Raw genomic sequence first — 13,869 nt, 5'->3', positions numbered from 1 at the left:
AAAATCTAAATTATTCATACAATTATTCATACATGTCAAATAAAAGACAGACAAAAGTTTTTTTTTTTCATTTCATTAGATTATCAATTGTTGCCTACATATGGCAAAAATGTATTTTAAATTAGTCTTCCCGATCTAATGGAACCGGTTCATGAATCTGTGACAATAATTTGGTGATGCCCTGAAAATAAACCGCCACAATCGTGCAAGCTTGTTGTAGGCCGTCTCTCCACTGAAATCAAAGATTATCTCATCTATGTTACCGATGCATAATTAGGGAGGAACAACCTGTCTCGTTCACAATGATTGGTCTCCTGGAATAAACAGCGCTGTCAATCCCAACTGATTTAGAATATGATTGGTTATTGTGATTCGCGAGGCGCAAGGCACCATTGGTGTTGTATTGCGCGACAGTACGCGCTTTATCCTGTCAATCCCCCAATCATTCTCAAGAGTGTACGCCAAAGAATGTACGTCGGGTTGGTTATTCACGAACCAACTACGGTAATTGAACGGCGCTGGTGCTTCTGGAGACAGTTGTCTTACGCCTCTGAAATAAAGTACAGCCTCAGGTGAGGTCAAATGTTGTGGAAAAGCAAAACGCATCACTGACAGGTGAGCGCCTGAACGGAAATATCTGCCTGCCCTATTCGGAGGGAAGAGATGGATGTGAACAAGACGGTGCTATGCGAGAGCCTGATCGTATGGGTATGTTTATCCTCTCCATTTCTGATGTATTGTAGGCTGTGAGTATTACTCCTGTGTTCCGATCAAATGTAGCGTTCACCTGTCGCAGGTAGTAACCTACACCGACGTGTTTATCTTCCCTACTGCTTATAGACAATCAGGAAATGAAAGGCTACCGTCGTTAACTTGAGTAGCCTAGTATTTATGAATTTACGAACATAGCGCGATGGATAGGTATACACGTGTATAAATGTTACAAGTGGTGCATTGCATTGACACCGTTTTTGGTGAATTATTTTCTCCAAGATCACATCACATTATATTTGATTTAGCATGTTGCTACTTCTACGCTAGGTGCTGGTAGATCAGAAGCCTTGCTCAAGACAGCGACTGCAACAACAGCAAACTTCATTTTATCCTTATCCGATTTACTCGTATAATCTGGTTAGCGTTGGGATATTTGTGGAATTCCTCCTTTCGATCTTTTTTTGTTCCCCTTACATAAGCGCACACTGTAGGCTAACGAATAAGTATGTTGATCAGTAGAATAGGCTACCTATTATGCCAGTCTTAAAATGACCGATATTTTTTTGCGTGTTATGAAAAGCTAGTCCCCGACAGTCATTTCAATCACGCATAGCGCATGGCAGCCTACATCGTACTCTGTTCTTACGAGGATATTGGAATAGGTGCTTAAGGGGAACCTCGGCAAATTGTAGCTTTTCTATATTGGACATGTGCAGTGGTGCCGTTGCCATTGGAGAATACCCGTGGACAGTTAAGTTGGCTCTATAATTCATTATTTGATCTACCATGGCAGCAATGAATCAAAGCTCACGCTGATTATATTAGCCATAGCTCATCTGCAGTGTGAAGGAGAGGCTGCGGTGGGTAGGGTAGGCTACACCAGAGTTTGTTATAAGGCTTTCCAGAACACGAGCAAGATGCTGATCCATCTTCGGTTCGCTTAACTTAGCAAGTATAGCGCACACGCGGTGTTTTTTCGTGTACAGTGTCTGCAGTGTGCACTCGTCCCTTCAGTTTAGAAAGCTTTAAACCTCAGCTCATATGAACCTGCGATCAATTTGAAGAAGTCATCTTGACAGTCAGACTGTATTTCAAGTTTAGTTGAGTCAGTCTGCCTTACCCTGAGCATAGAGTACACTGGTTTTGCCATTTCAGTGTTTTGTGGTGGCTGCTGTAAAAGGTACAGCTGTTAAACAATGACAGCCGAAAGCCTGCAACCAGCTAGGCCTAAGGTCATTTTTTCCAGATTCAATAGAACAGATTTTGAAGCTAAATAAAGATCCAGCGGTTGATAATTTCTCATCCAGTGTCTGCATGTAGGACCTGTTTAGTGTCGTATGAGAGCGCGCCTTCCTAATACTTCGTATCGTCCGAACTAAGCTGACAGCTGATACAATTTGGCAGCAGGTGGAGTACTCGTAAGCTGGCAGTGCATTCGGTAAGACAAAAGCAATGATCGATATAACATGATCTAAGAGAAACGTAAGAAGTATGATCAGTATGATCAGGTCATGATACTAGACTAGACTCAACTCGACTTATACTAGACAGTCACTCATTTAGAAAACCAGAGCTGTTATTAATGGGATGCATATACCATGCTAGCCTGGTGACACCAGCCTACATATTTCCGCCTGAATTGATTTCAAATGAAATGGAGTCACAGGCTGGTAACGGCCAGGCTAATACCATGCTGCTGTGCTAAAGAATTGCGTTTAGGCTGTATTTTCTGCAGAGACCTACAATCCACAGCAGGCTATGGGATCTTAAGACATCGAACCTCTCAGGCCACTTCACCTTCTGAGATCATTATCATCATCGTTTCTTCCTTAGATATACTTTTACATGCTTGCTTGTGTCAGAGATGTGTTTTAAGCACATTCTTTTAATAATGACATGAAGACGTTTACTATGCTCTCAGCTGCAGACCTTTAACACCTCAGCACCATGCAAGACCGTGGAGGACCTGACCACTGGAGCAGCCATGTCTCAGGCTCTGCATCAAATGTGAGCACCCCCCCTTATAAATCATACTCACTCTGACCATGCCTAAGCAACATTATTCATTTACACAGGACCTGGCCCCACCCCTGAATATTTCATAACCCATGCATTGTGGGAAGCCTGTGGTGTCCCATTACTGTGGAGTGTGAGTGTGTGTGTGTGTTTTATCTGTGGTTTACACACATTGTTTGGGTTTATGTATCACTCTTGATGGGGATCATATTGTGTATATAGAGTGTTTGACATTGAGTGTACATAATCAGGGTTGAATGGATCAGGGTGCTGGGATTCAAATACACCACCCCTAGAAAGAGGAGAGGTAGCGTGCACAGCAGTGTGTGCTGGGTAATGGAGTTGAATTGATCTGAAGTGACATTTGCTTTTGCAGAGAGCCCACATGGTTCAACGAGGCCTGGCTGAGCCGCATCAAGGAGGATGTCGGGGATAACTGGAGACTGAAGGTACGCACCAGTTGCAGACAGACAGACAGACAGACAGACGCTTGCTTTACGAATGGCTGTCATCACCCTTCATTCCCTGCTAGCAAATATGCACAGAGGTTTATAGGAGATCCCTTTTCGTGGACGAATGGATGAAAGAATTATGTCAATAAATGTCCCATGCACAGTTCATACATGAGTAATCAAACCCAATGTATCCAATGTCATTCATGGAATTATGATTGATCAATATGACTGAATGAGTTGAAGTTTAACTTGCTTAAAATTATATTACCTTTCTGCGAAATGAATTACAGTCAGCAAAGGATTACGATTAAGGTGCGGTCTGCACTTTGCATTGCCAGATGAGCTTTTTGAGCAAAGCCATTTCATATATTTTTTTTTTTATAGATGAACAACCTGAAAAAAATTCTTCAGATGATGGTTGATTACTATAATGAGGTAAGTGATGATCCTACTAAAGGTGTGTGTGCCGGAGACATGTTTTGTGTTTATCTGTGCTCAGTGTTAAGCTCAGTGTTTGCTCATCTCTCTCTCTCTGTCTCTCTCTCTCGCTCTCTCTCAGGTCCTGGCACAGCAGATCTCGGACTTCCCACTCCCTGATCTGGTCCGGGTGGCTGAGCACTCAGACCAGGTGGAACTGGGCCGCCTTCTGCAGCTCATCCTGGGATGTGCTGTAAAATGCGACCGCAAACAGGGTATGCTCCATCAGTCAGTATGTACTTATATAATAATTAATTAATTGATTGCTCCTAATTGTAATAATATAATATATGTATAGATAGCTCATGAGTTAAATGTGGGGACCCTGTCCTTATTAGAGTTCTTCCCTCTTGTTGATTTGATGTGACCCTAGAATAATACACATTTTCTGCAAATCAAATCCTGTGAGTGTCTGTAGCTAGGTTAAGATTACCCAGTATTACTGCAGGGACAACAACAACAACAAGACTTCTTCACCTACTTAGTAATACATTTAGTTGAGTTTTGATAGCCTGAGGAGCAACTAATATCAAAGATGAACTCACCACCCTTCTCTCTTTCACTCACTTTCTCTTGCTCTCTTACTCTTTATTCCTCTCAAAACAACTGGGTCAAATTAGATGACAAGATAGAAGAGAGTCCCAGCAATGTGTGTGTGTGTGTGTGTGTGTGTGTTTGTGAAATTTTAAACGATGACTAAAAATCAATTCTGTGTTTCTCCTAGACTACATCCAAGTCATCATGACCCTGGAGGAGTCTGTGCAGCATGTGGTGATGACGGCTATTCAGGAGGTCTGTGTGTGACGCCACTGACAACTCCCCACGCATCTCCACATACGCATTAGCGCTTTGTAGCTAACATTATGCTTTCTCGTAGCCCTGGATTCATGCATTGTGCCGCTAAAAGCTTATGGTCTAATGAACATGTCGACATCATTTTCCAGCTCATGAGCAGAGAGTCCATGACCCACTTTGGAGCGGAGCCAGTTGGGGACGTGGAGCAACAGGTAAGTGCCCAGGAGGTATTCCTTTTAACGCCACAACTGGGATATAGAAAAACACATTGGGTCTGTCAGTTCATGCACAGTGAGTAAGAACCATGGGTGTGTTGAAATGTAGAAATATACTTGCACTTGTATGGGGGCTAAGTCAAGTTTTGAGGGATTTAATATTCAAGAGGCATGGTTCAAGGAAAGTTTTTTTTTTTTTTTTGTATTCCACTCACACAACCACATACTCACTGTCTTTCTCTCACTCACTCACTCACTCACTCGCTCACCAATCAACACACACTCTCCCCCCCTTCTTCATTTTGTCTCTCCCTCTCCCTCTCTCTATTTCTGTCTCTCCCTCCCTCTTTCTATTTTTCTTTCTGTTTGTCTCCCTCTCTCTTTCTGTTTCTCCCTCTCCCTCTCTACCTCTCTGTCTGCGTGCATGTCTGGGCTCCAGCTGAAGAAGGCCATTGAGGAGCTTGCAGAGGTGATGGCTGAGAAGGAGGAGCTTGCGCAGCGCTGTCAGGAGCTGGACATTCAGGTGAGTCCAGTTCACCTCCCCTCCACAACACTAGTGCAGATAGACACATTAAGCATTGCGAGGCGCCGGCTGCTAGACAGTCGGAGAGTGTTTCATCCTTTGGTTGTAGCACCAATCAGCACCGTCCCTTTAGTTACTCTCAGAGGTAATTGTAATAACACATTTTCAGAACGTTTCAGTCCTATTTTTCAGCAGTGAACTCCTGTTCAGTTGAATCGCGTTGCGTTTCAGAAGCAAGCATGGGTTAACTCACCTGTCAGTGTTTTTGTCCTGAGTAAGAAGAAGAACTGAGCTGCTCGGTAATGAGGGGTGTTCTGGATGGGGAGGTTTAGCGAGCTGACTGGGCTCATTCTTCTCATGGTGCTGCTGGCCATTCTGAGGTCATGGACGCTTGCCACTAGTTCTGGAGCCTCCGGCGAGCCTAGTGTGCATTGTTCTGTCATTTCCCATCAAGACATTATTATTATTAAAGAGCTATTTTAGGTTACTGTTTCTGTTGACGGCATCAGTTTATAACACTAGCCTGAACCGCTGCTGTAATGAGGTGATCAAGTTAGCTATCTAACATCATTTCATTTTTTTTTCTAGCGGTGTCTTTTTCCCAAAGAGTCCTTACCTTGTGGGACAAGTGTCTTTGTAAGCTTACAGCGAATACTGTGTAAAGGCCTTCCTGTGAAGTACCACAGGACATTTTAATGGACAATGCTGCTCTATTGGCTGAATATTGACACACCACCAAAACTGACTTTTGACAGAGTTGTAAAGTACACAAACGCCGCGGTCCCATGGTCGCTCTGAGGTAAGTCTAGATGACTGCACTTGCCTGGAACCTTACTAAAAACACTGATTGTGTTCTGGGTGGTAACCCCTGTCTGCGCAGAGCTGTGCTCAGTGTCATTAATACCGCTGCATCTGCACCAGGGGCTAGTTCCCCACCTATATGACACACACCGTCTCTAACATCTAACTGTGGTGGGGGACTTCTGCTGCTGACATCACCAAACTTAACAGAGCTGGCTGTATCAGCCTTGACCATGCAGGCTGGTGTGTGTGTGTGTGTGTGTGTGTGTGTGTGTGTATGCCTAATTTATGCTCGATGCTTAATTCGTCGGTCATGTAATATCTGGGGTTTTCTCACTTGTCATCAGTTTCTCACTATATATTTGTTACTTTCAGTGCTTTTTCTTTTTTCAGTGATAGGATTGTGTTCAGTTAGCATTTGTTTGTATTTGTTTGAGTAGAGTCTTTATATGCAAAACAAGTAGTGGGTCATTTAAATTAAATTAAAGGAAAGCTGCTCCTACAAAGGCTGGGTGGCCTTTGGCACTGATCTGGGCACAGTCGTTGAGGTTTGTCTGTAATCCCAGAGTAAAGCACACCAGATCTAATACATCTTATCTCAGTAAAGCCCATCAGATCCAATACAGCATGTCATGACCTCTCTTAGTGTGCTAAACTAAACATTGACTAAACTAAACAGTGACTTGCTAACACATGTTTTGAATGTACTTGAATTGGGGAAAGAGGATACAAATGTGTACTTTTTCGGCCACAAACAGGTTACCATTCTGCAGGACGAGAGGAACAGCCTGCTAGCGGAGAACGACGTCCTGACGGACCGCGCCAGTCAGCTGGACACGTTTGATGACCCCAGCACGCCGTCGGGCAAGAAGCACAGCCAGCTGTCGCTCCAGCTGGAGCAGATGCAGGAGGAGAACTTTAGGTGGGACAAACACCCAGCCTCCTGTTTATAAGAAGACTGTTTTTACACTGTTATACAAAACGTGTTTAATCTTATTTGACTCCAAGTTGTTATGTGAAAACGTGTTAGGTGAAAATTCACACTCAAGTTTACTTCAGACTTCAGAGTTGTGTTAAGTATAGTTCTATTCAACAACAACAAGCCTGTCGGGCTCACTCACGTCTTGGCAGACAAGAGAGAGGCACGGGCCCACTCTCATCTTGGAGGATGAAAGAGAGAGAGAGAGAGCCCGGGCTCACTCCCAGACTGCAGCAGACGAGAGAGAAGCAAAGTGAAACACACATATAGAATGAAGTTAGCGTTCTCTGACCCCACGCAGTAGGGATAACCATGTGGTGGGTCTCCCACATCCAAGGTCATCTTGCTATGCTTTTTGCAACGCAATGCATCAGCAAGGCAGAAAAGAAGGACTTCTAGTTCTTCTTATCAGCCCTTTTTTATGCACACACACACAGAAGGTACACTTTTAAGCACATACACAGAAGGAAACGTCATGTTTCAGTTCACAAAGGCATATGATTAACATACATACATACTTGTTTAAAGTAATTTAGTTTCGTATTTCTCTATCACAAGGCTTATACTAGACTCATGTGCATGTGTTTAGGCTAGAGGCTGCTAAAGATGACTACCGCATCCACTGTGAGGACCTGGAGAAGCAGCTGATAGAAATCCAGCACCGCAATGATGACCTGACCAGCTTGGCTGAGGAGGCTCGTACTCTCCGAGACGAACTAGACATTCTCAGGTAGGCTCAGTATGATGCACACCCTCTGCGTTTATGGTTGATTGAGACCTTGATTTTACCGTTGATTTATGGAAATACTTAAGCCTTACCTCACATTTCCATGTTTCTGATTGCTCACTTTGTGAAACATATTTTGTGTGTGTGTGTGTGTGTGTGTGTGTGTGTGTGTGTGTGTGTGTGTGTGTGTGTGTGTGTGTGTGTGTGTGTGTGTGTGTGTGTGTGTGTGTGTGTGTGTGTGTGTGTGTGTGTGTGTGTGTGTGTGTGTGTGTGTGTGTGTGTGTGTGTGTGTGTAGGAGCTGCTCTGACAGGGCAGTGAAGCTGGAGGCCTCTGTGGAGACCTATCGTAAGAAGCTGGAGGACCTGAGTGACCTGCGGCGGCAGGTGAAGATCCTGGAGGAGAAGAACATGTCCTACATGCAGAACACCGTCAGCCTGGAGGAGGAGCTGAGGAAGGCCAACGCTGCCCGTGCCCAACTGGAGACCTACAAGAGACAGGTACACTCCGGCTTAAACACCTACACACACACACGTGTGTGTCACACTCATAGCACAGTCTCCTATACACATACACATGCCTATGAAGACATCTTTATGCACACTGTTACGTGCACACACACTAACATACACACACTTACACGTTCAGTTGTGTGAGAACTCTTATATGTACCTACTCACATGTACACACACTCCTTTTTGCACACATACACACACTCACACTCACACACACAAACTCGCTCACCCACACACTTCCACTTAGTCATGTAAACATGAAAGTCAGGTGCGCGCAACATTGGTTTACGCTGAGTGTCTGGATGTGATGGTGAAGCGTTGGAATGTGTGCCTTCAGGTCCAGGAGCTGCACAAGAAGGTGTCTGAGGAGTCTCGCCGGGCCGACAACCTGGCCTTTGAGACGAAGAAGCTGGAGGAGAGGCATGAGACCGTGCTGAAGGAGAAGGAGGTAGACAAGGGCTGAACAGATATGCAAACCACACACACACACACACACACATTTAAGGGACACAGGGTTTGTTCAGGGTGCTGTTGTCCTTTTGACAAGTACAGTCTCAATGTCTTCATACCTGTTTTCTGTGTTGCTAAGATGATTTGGGACGGGATCTTTAAAAGGATAAATGTTTTTTGATAAAACATGAAACACAAACATGCTAATAACAAATTTAACACAGTGTTGCATTTATTGGGATGCATGTATGTCAGATCATCAGATGCACCGAGAGCATATGTAGTGTCAAATGTGTTTTCATGCTTTCTGATGATGCTATTTCTTGAACAGAGGATCATAATCGAGCGTGACTCTTTGAAGGAGACCAATGAGGAGCTTCGATGCACACAGGCCCAGCAAGACCAGCTCCTACAAGCAGGTCTGCCATTGTCATTTTTATAGAGGGATTGTCTTTCAGATTTGATAATGGACCTCAGAGAAAGACATCTATTTGTATATTGGTATAGAATATTATTTGGAGTTATTCGAAGCTATCAATTTTCCATGGTGTAAATGGCTTGGGAGGATGCTTATAAAAGGTTTCTTTCCATAGAAAAGTTCCAGTCTGACAGTCCAAGCCATGACAACCTTGCAGCTGAGCTACTGCCTATTGAGTACAGGTACAACAGTTAACACACACACAATCATACACACGCACAGTTATTTTTAGAAATGTTTTGTCATTTACACTCACATGTACAGTACACACACACAGACAGACACACACACACACAAATAGCTGAGCACACACCTCCCCCAGGTATCTGTGTACAGCACACAACTGCTGATTCTTTTCCCCTGACCCCCTCCCCCTGTCTTGCCTCTGCCACCCCATTGCCCCCCTGGCCTACAGGGAGAAGTTCATCCGGCTGCAGCACGAGAACAAGATGCTGCGTCTGGAGCAGGAGGGCTCAGAGAACGAACGCATTGTGGAGCTGCAGCAGCAGCTGGAGGTGGCGCACCGCGAACGCAGCGAGCTGGAGACTGACACCAGGTACAGCCAATCACAGGGCGGCAGACATCATCCCAGCCAATCGCAACCAACAACCTTTAGTCGCTCTCCAATATTCCTCAAATAAGCATTAATAGCCTATACATATATTCCGATCATATATTACTTCAAAGTAAGACATTAATACACTGACCTTCTTTGTGTGAGCTGTTTAGATTGAGTTTAGATTAGTTAGTTAGATTGAGATTTGTGTTGTATGACCCGGCTTAGACTGAGAAGGCCCTTTAAGGCAATTTAATAAATACGGTTAAGCAGTGAAGACCGCAGAAGCATTCAGGTTGTATTCGTTTCATTATTTAATGTCTGACCCCATCCTCTCACACCACCAGGTTAAACATGGAGAGGATGAGTGAGCTCCAGCAGCAGGTGGAGGACCTCCAGAAATCCCTGCAGGGCCAGGAGACCAAGCCTGAGGACGTGAGTGCTTTTTATTAGTGCTGTCAAACGATTAAAATATTTAATCGCGATTAATCGCATTTTTGTCATAGTTAACTCAAAATTAATCGCGATTAAATTAATCAAAATTAATCGCGATCGCAAATTTTATCTATTCTAAATGCCCCCTTCAAAAAAACATTTTTCCATCATTTTTATTTTATTTTAATGCTGTTATCAACATGGAAAAGTGGATTGGCTTGCTTTAAGCAATGTTTTATTTTATTGAAAAACAACATTGCCCAACAGGGCGGTACAAAATACAATTATAAAGTGCACATTTAAGATAAACATGGACTCAGCCTATAGTGCAGTTAAACCATGGCTTAATATTTTTTGCTGCCAGCTGCCTGTTGACATTTTCAGACAACAGTGAAGCTCGCTTCTTTTGTACAACACAACTTTTAAAGGTAAACTTTCTATTCAGAAGCTTTTTGTCATCCATTTCGCTGTATCGCGCTCATCATTCACTCAAACGTGACGTTAGCCTACTACAAAGTTTGGGAGGGCAAAATAACGTTGATCTTTTTTTTTTTTTACATCTCGTTAATCGCGCGATAAAAAAATTAACGGCGTTAAAATGGGTTCGCGTTAACGCCGTTAATAACGCGTTAAACTACTTTTTATACATGCCCATATTCGTGTCCATTAGACACAAACTGTTTTGCTGCACAGCAGTCCTGGAGCCATTTATAGGCCCAATGATGATCTTGCATTTTCCTGCCACCCATTTTGATGTCGATTTTAAGTTTGTGACATGAAACCTGAAATGGAGTCGTAGAATCACAGCAACTTTGGTTTTGTCTTCCTCATGGAATATGGTAACTCCTTAGGTTCATGTATTACATCCAGATTTGGCTCTTATCCAAATAGTTTTATCCAGATTAAATACTAGTCTTCAGAATAGGTAGTGCACACATTTAGTAACACATTTTCCCTTGTGAGAATTAGAGAATCTCTTAAATATTGTAAAACAGTTGCCTGAGAGCTTCACTACTCCGGTGCATGGTGTGCTGTTCAGTGTTCCTCTTTGGAAATAAAACGTGGTATTCCACTCCGCTTACCACCTTTTCTCTGGCATATCTCTTTGCAGTCCCACCTCAAGAGGAAACTGGATGCCCACATGTAAGTAGCCTCTATGGACGACGGGCTTCTCTTACATATGTCAATGGGCATTTAATGTCTTCAATTGTAAAAATTGCACAGGTACTTTTTTCATAGTTTATTCTTTCTACAATTCACACCTGATTTTTGACAGAAGTTGTTTTTTGGTCGCAGGGTGCAGCTGAATCAGGCCCAGGATGAGATCATGAAGAAGAAAGAGCTTCTGGAGGACCTTCAGCCAGACACCACTCAGAATGGTAAGACATGCAGGGCTGGAGTCTTTTAAACCACAACACTACAGTCGCACACTAACTGTCCAGCTGATGAGAGGAAAACGTAGTAATCGCCATGTTCGTTCTTGTCTTTGGCCGGTTCGTTCTTGTCTGGTCATCTATCAAAGCACATAAATATCTCATCAATGGCTGGAAACCATTTCCATAGAGGTTTACTCTAACCATGTAACTGGGGTGTGGACAAATCATAAATCTCTCTCTCTCTCTCTCTCTCTCTCAGCTCTGAAACTAGAGGAACTAATGGCTGCCCTTAAGAAAAAGGATGAGGACATGAAGGCCATGGAGGAGAGATATAAGATGTACCTGGAGAAGGCTCGCAATGTAAGGCCCTCATAGCCAATCATTTTCGATCTCAGAAGCCTTGAAATCAATTGCTGGGCTCTTAATTCACCTTCTGTAGTTCAGAATGTCTCTTTAAAGTGGGGTATAATTTTGTTGTCTTTTAACTTGATAGATTTGGTATGACTCATTAACAGACACATGTCAGTTGATGGTCATACTAATTTCTCACTTTCACAATAATTGAATTTGCCTCTGACCTTCATTATTTCACTTTTCCTTACTGGAATATATGAGTGCCTTTGAGGAGAGGCTAATTGTTCTTTCTCTCTCCCAGGTGATCCGGGCTCTGGACCCAAAGATGAACCCAGCCTCTGCGGAGATCCAGTCTCTGAAAACCCAGCTCTCCGAGAAGGAGAAGAGGATCAGCTCTCTGGAGGTGAGATCATGACGGCCCGTGCTCTGCGAGGCTCCCCCTCTCATGTTGTCAAGCATTCGAGTGAGACAAGAGGTCCATTCGAAATGGCAAAGGCAAACGTTCACGGTTTTTAGTTTGCTTTGAGTTACGTTTGCGAACACCCACAAACAGAGGTAGTTCTTTGGAGAACAAACGACAATGCTGGACAAAGGGTTACCGTTTAAATCGGACAATGTTGAATGTTAACACAAAAAGCTTCAGGTTTACATTTTCTAAGAAAACACGTTTCGTGTAAGTTTACCAAATTTGAAAGCATCTGAGATGTAGAGTGTGATGTTTCATGTTGTGTGTTTGTGTGACTACTTCAGAGAGAGTGTGAGCAAGCCAAACTAAAGGAGTACGAAGAGAAGTTGATTGTAACGGCATGGTACAATAAGGTGAGCCTTAAACCATCATTCTCAGCTCTTTAAATATTCAGTAGAACTATTAGACATTTTTCTCTTGTCAGAAATCTACACCTAAAACAAAAAAAGATTAGCATGGGATGCATAGTGATTAAATGGAATTTTATCAATTTGATTACAGCTTTAGAATATAACCATGAAACCATTTTTTTATTCCTCTGCATTTTTTACCCCCTTCCCTCTCCTTCACACTCTCTCTCTCTCTCTCTCACTCACTCACTCACTCACTCACTCACTCACTCACTCACTCACTCACTCACTCACTCACTCACTCACTCACTCACTCACTCACTCACTCACACACACACACACACACACGCACACACGCACACACGCACACACGCACACACGCACACACGCACACACGCACACACGCACACACGCACACACGCACACACGCACACACGCACACACGCACACACGCACACACACACACACACACACACACACACACACACACACACACACACATACACACATACACACATACACGCACACACACACACACACACACACAGAGCCTAAACTTGCAGAAGATGGCGATCGAGTCTCGCTTGAGTGGTCGCTCCAACTCTCTGATCCCCCCTGGCCAGTCCTTCCTGGCCCAGCAGCGGCAGGTGACCAACGCCCGGCGGCCAGTCTCTGTCAACTTGCCTGCCTCCTCCTCCAAGTGAAGGAATCTTCCAGCCCTTTTTTTCCTGCTCTTCTTCCTCCCTCTGAGCATCTCTCTCTGTCTCTCTATCCACACTCCCTCTAATGTGCACTTAAGTGACCTTAAGGAAACTGGTCGTTACCCAACTGCAGGCACTGAGGTTAACCCCCCTCACACCGCAAAACCGCTCAGACACACGCACTCTTACCCTCTCATACACACACACACTCACACGCACAATCACCACCACCACAACCACAGTCACACCCACCCACACACACACATACAAACACACACACGTCTCCACCTCACTATCTATTACATATGCTTAATTGAGCATATGTTGTCTTGCTCACACCAGCACACTTCTGTATGTCCGTAGCAACACACTCCTTCCCTGGGATGACTTGTAAATTCCAGTGCACACCTCTTCGCCTTTATAAGTCAGCTTTCGTTCCAGTGATTTCATCAAAGTCACTAAATCAGGACAATTTGAAGTGTGAACTC

General features: G+C 43.8%; 1 protein-coding gene across 1 annotated transcript; it reads left to right on the top strand.

The window, feature by feature from the left end:
• Positions 1-663: 663 nt before the first annotated feature.
• On the top strand, positions 664-13,384 carry hook1 (hook microtubule-tethering protein 1; the record flags this gene model as incomplete). The annotated part of the gene is made up of 22 exons (XM_080832707.1): positions 664-708; positions 2,636-2,721; positions 3,107-3,179; positions 3,570-3,620; positions 3,745-3,877; positions 4,387-4,454; positions 4,607-4,669; positions 5,112-5,195; positions 6,755-6,918; positions 7,565-7,705; positions 7,999-8,200; positions 8,553-8,663; positions 8,997-9,084; positions 9,259-9,325; positions 9,559-9,699; positions 10,047-10,134; positions 11,246-11,277; positions 11,431-11,513; positions 11,770-11,870; positions 12,166-12,267; positions 12,615-12,683; positions 13,229-13,384. 22 exons carry the CDS (start codon positions 664-666, stop codon positions 13,382-13,384), a joined length of 2,148 nt encoding a protein of 715 aa, XP_080688833.1.
• Between the last annotated feature and the right edge of the window lie 485 nt (positions 13,385-13,869).

Source organism: Sprattus sprattus (assembly GCF_963457725.1).
Source record: "Sprattus sprattus genome assembly, chromosome: 2".
NCBI lineage: Eukaryota > Metazoa > Chordata > Actinopteri > Clupeiformes > Clupeidae > Sprattus > Sprattus sprattus.
The sequence above is the reverse complement of the archived record's forward strand: the minus strand, read 5'-3'. Positions and strand labels throughout refer to the sequence as shown.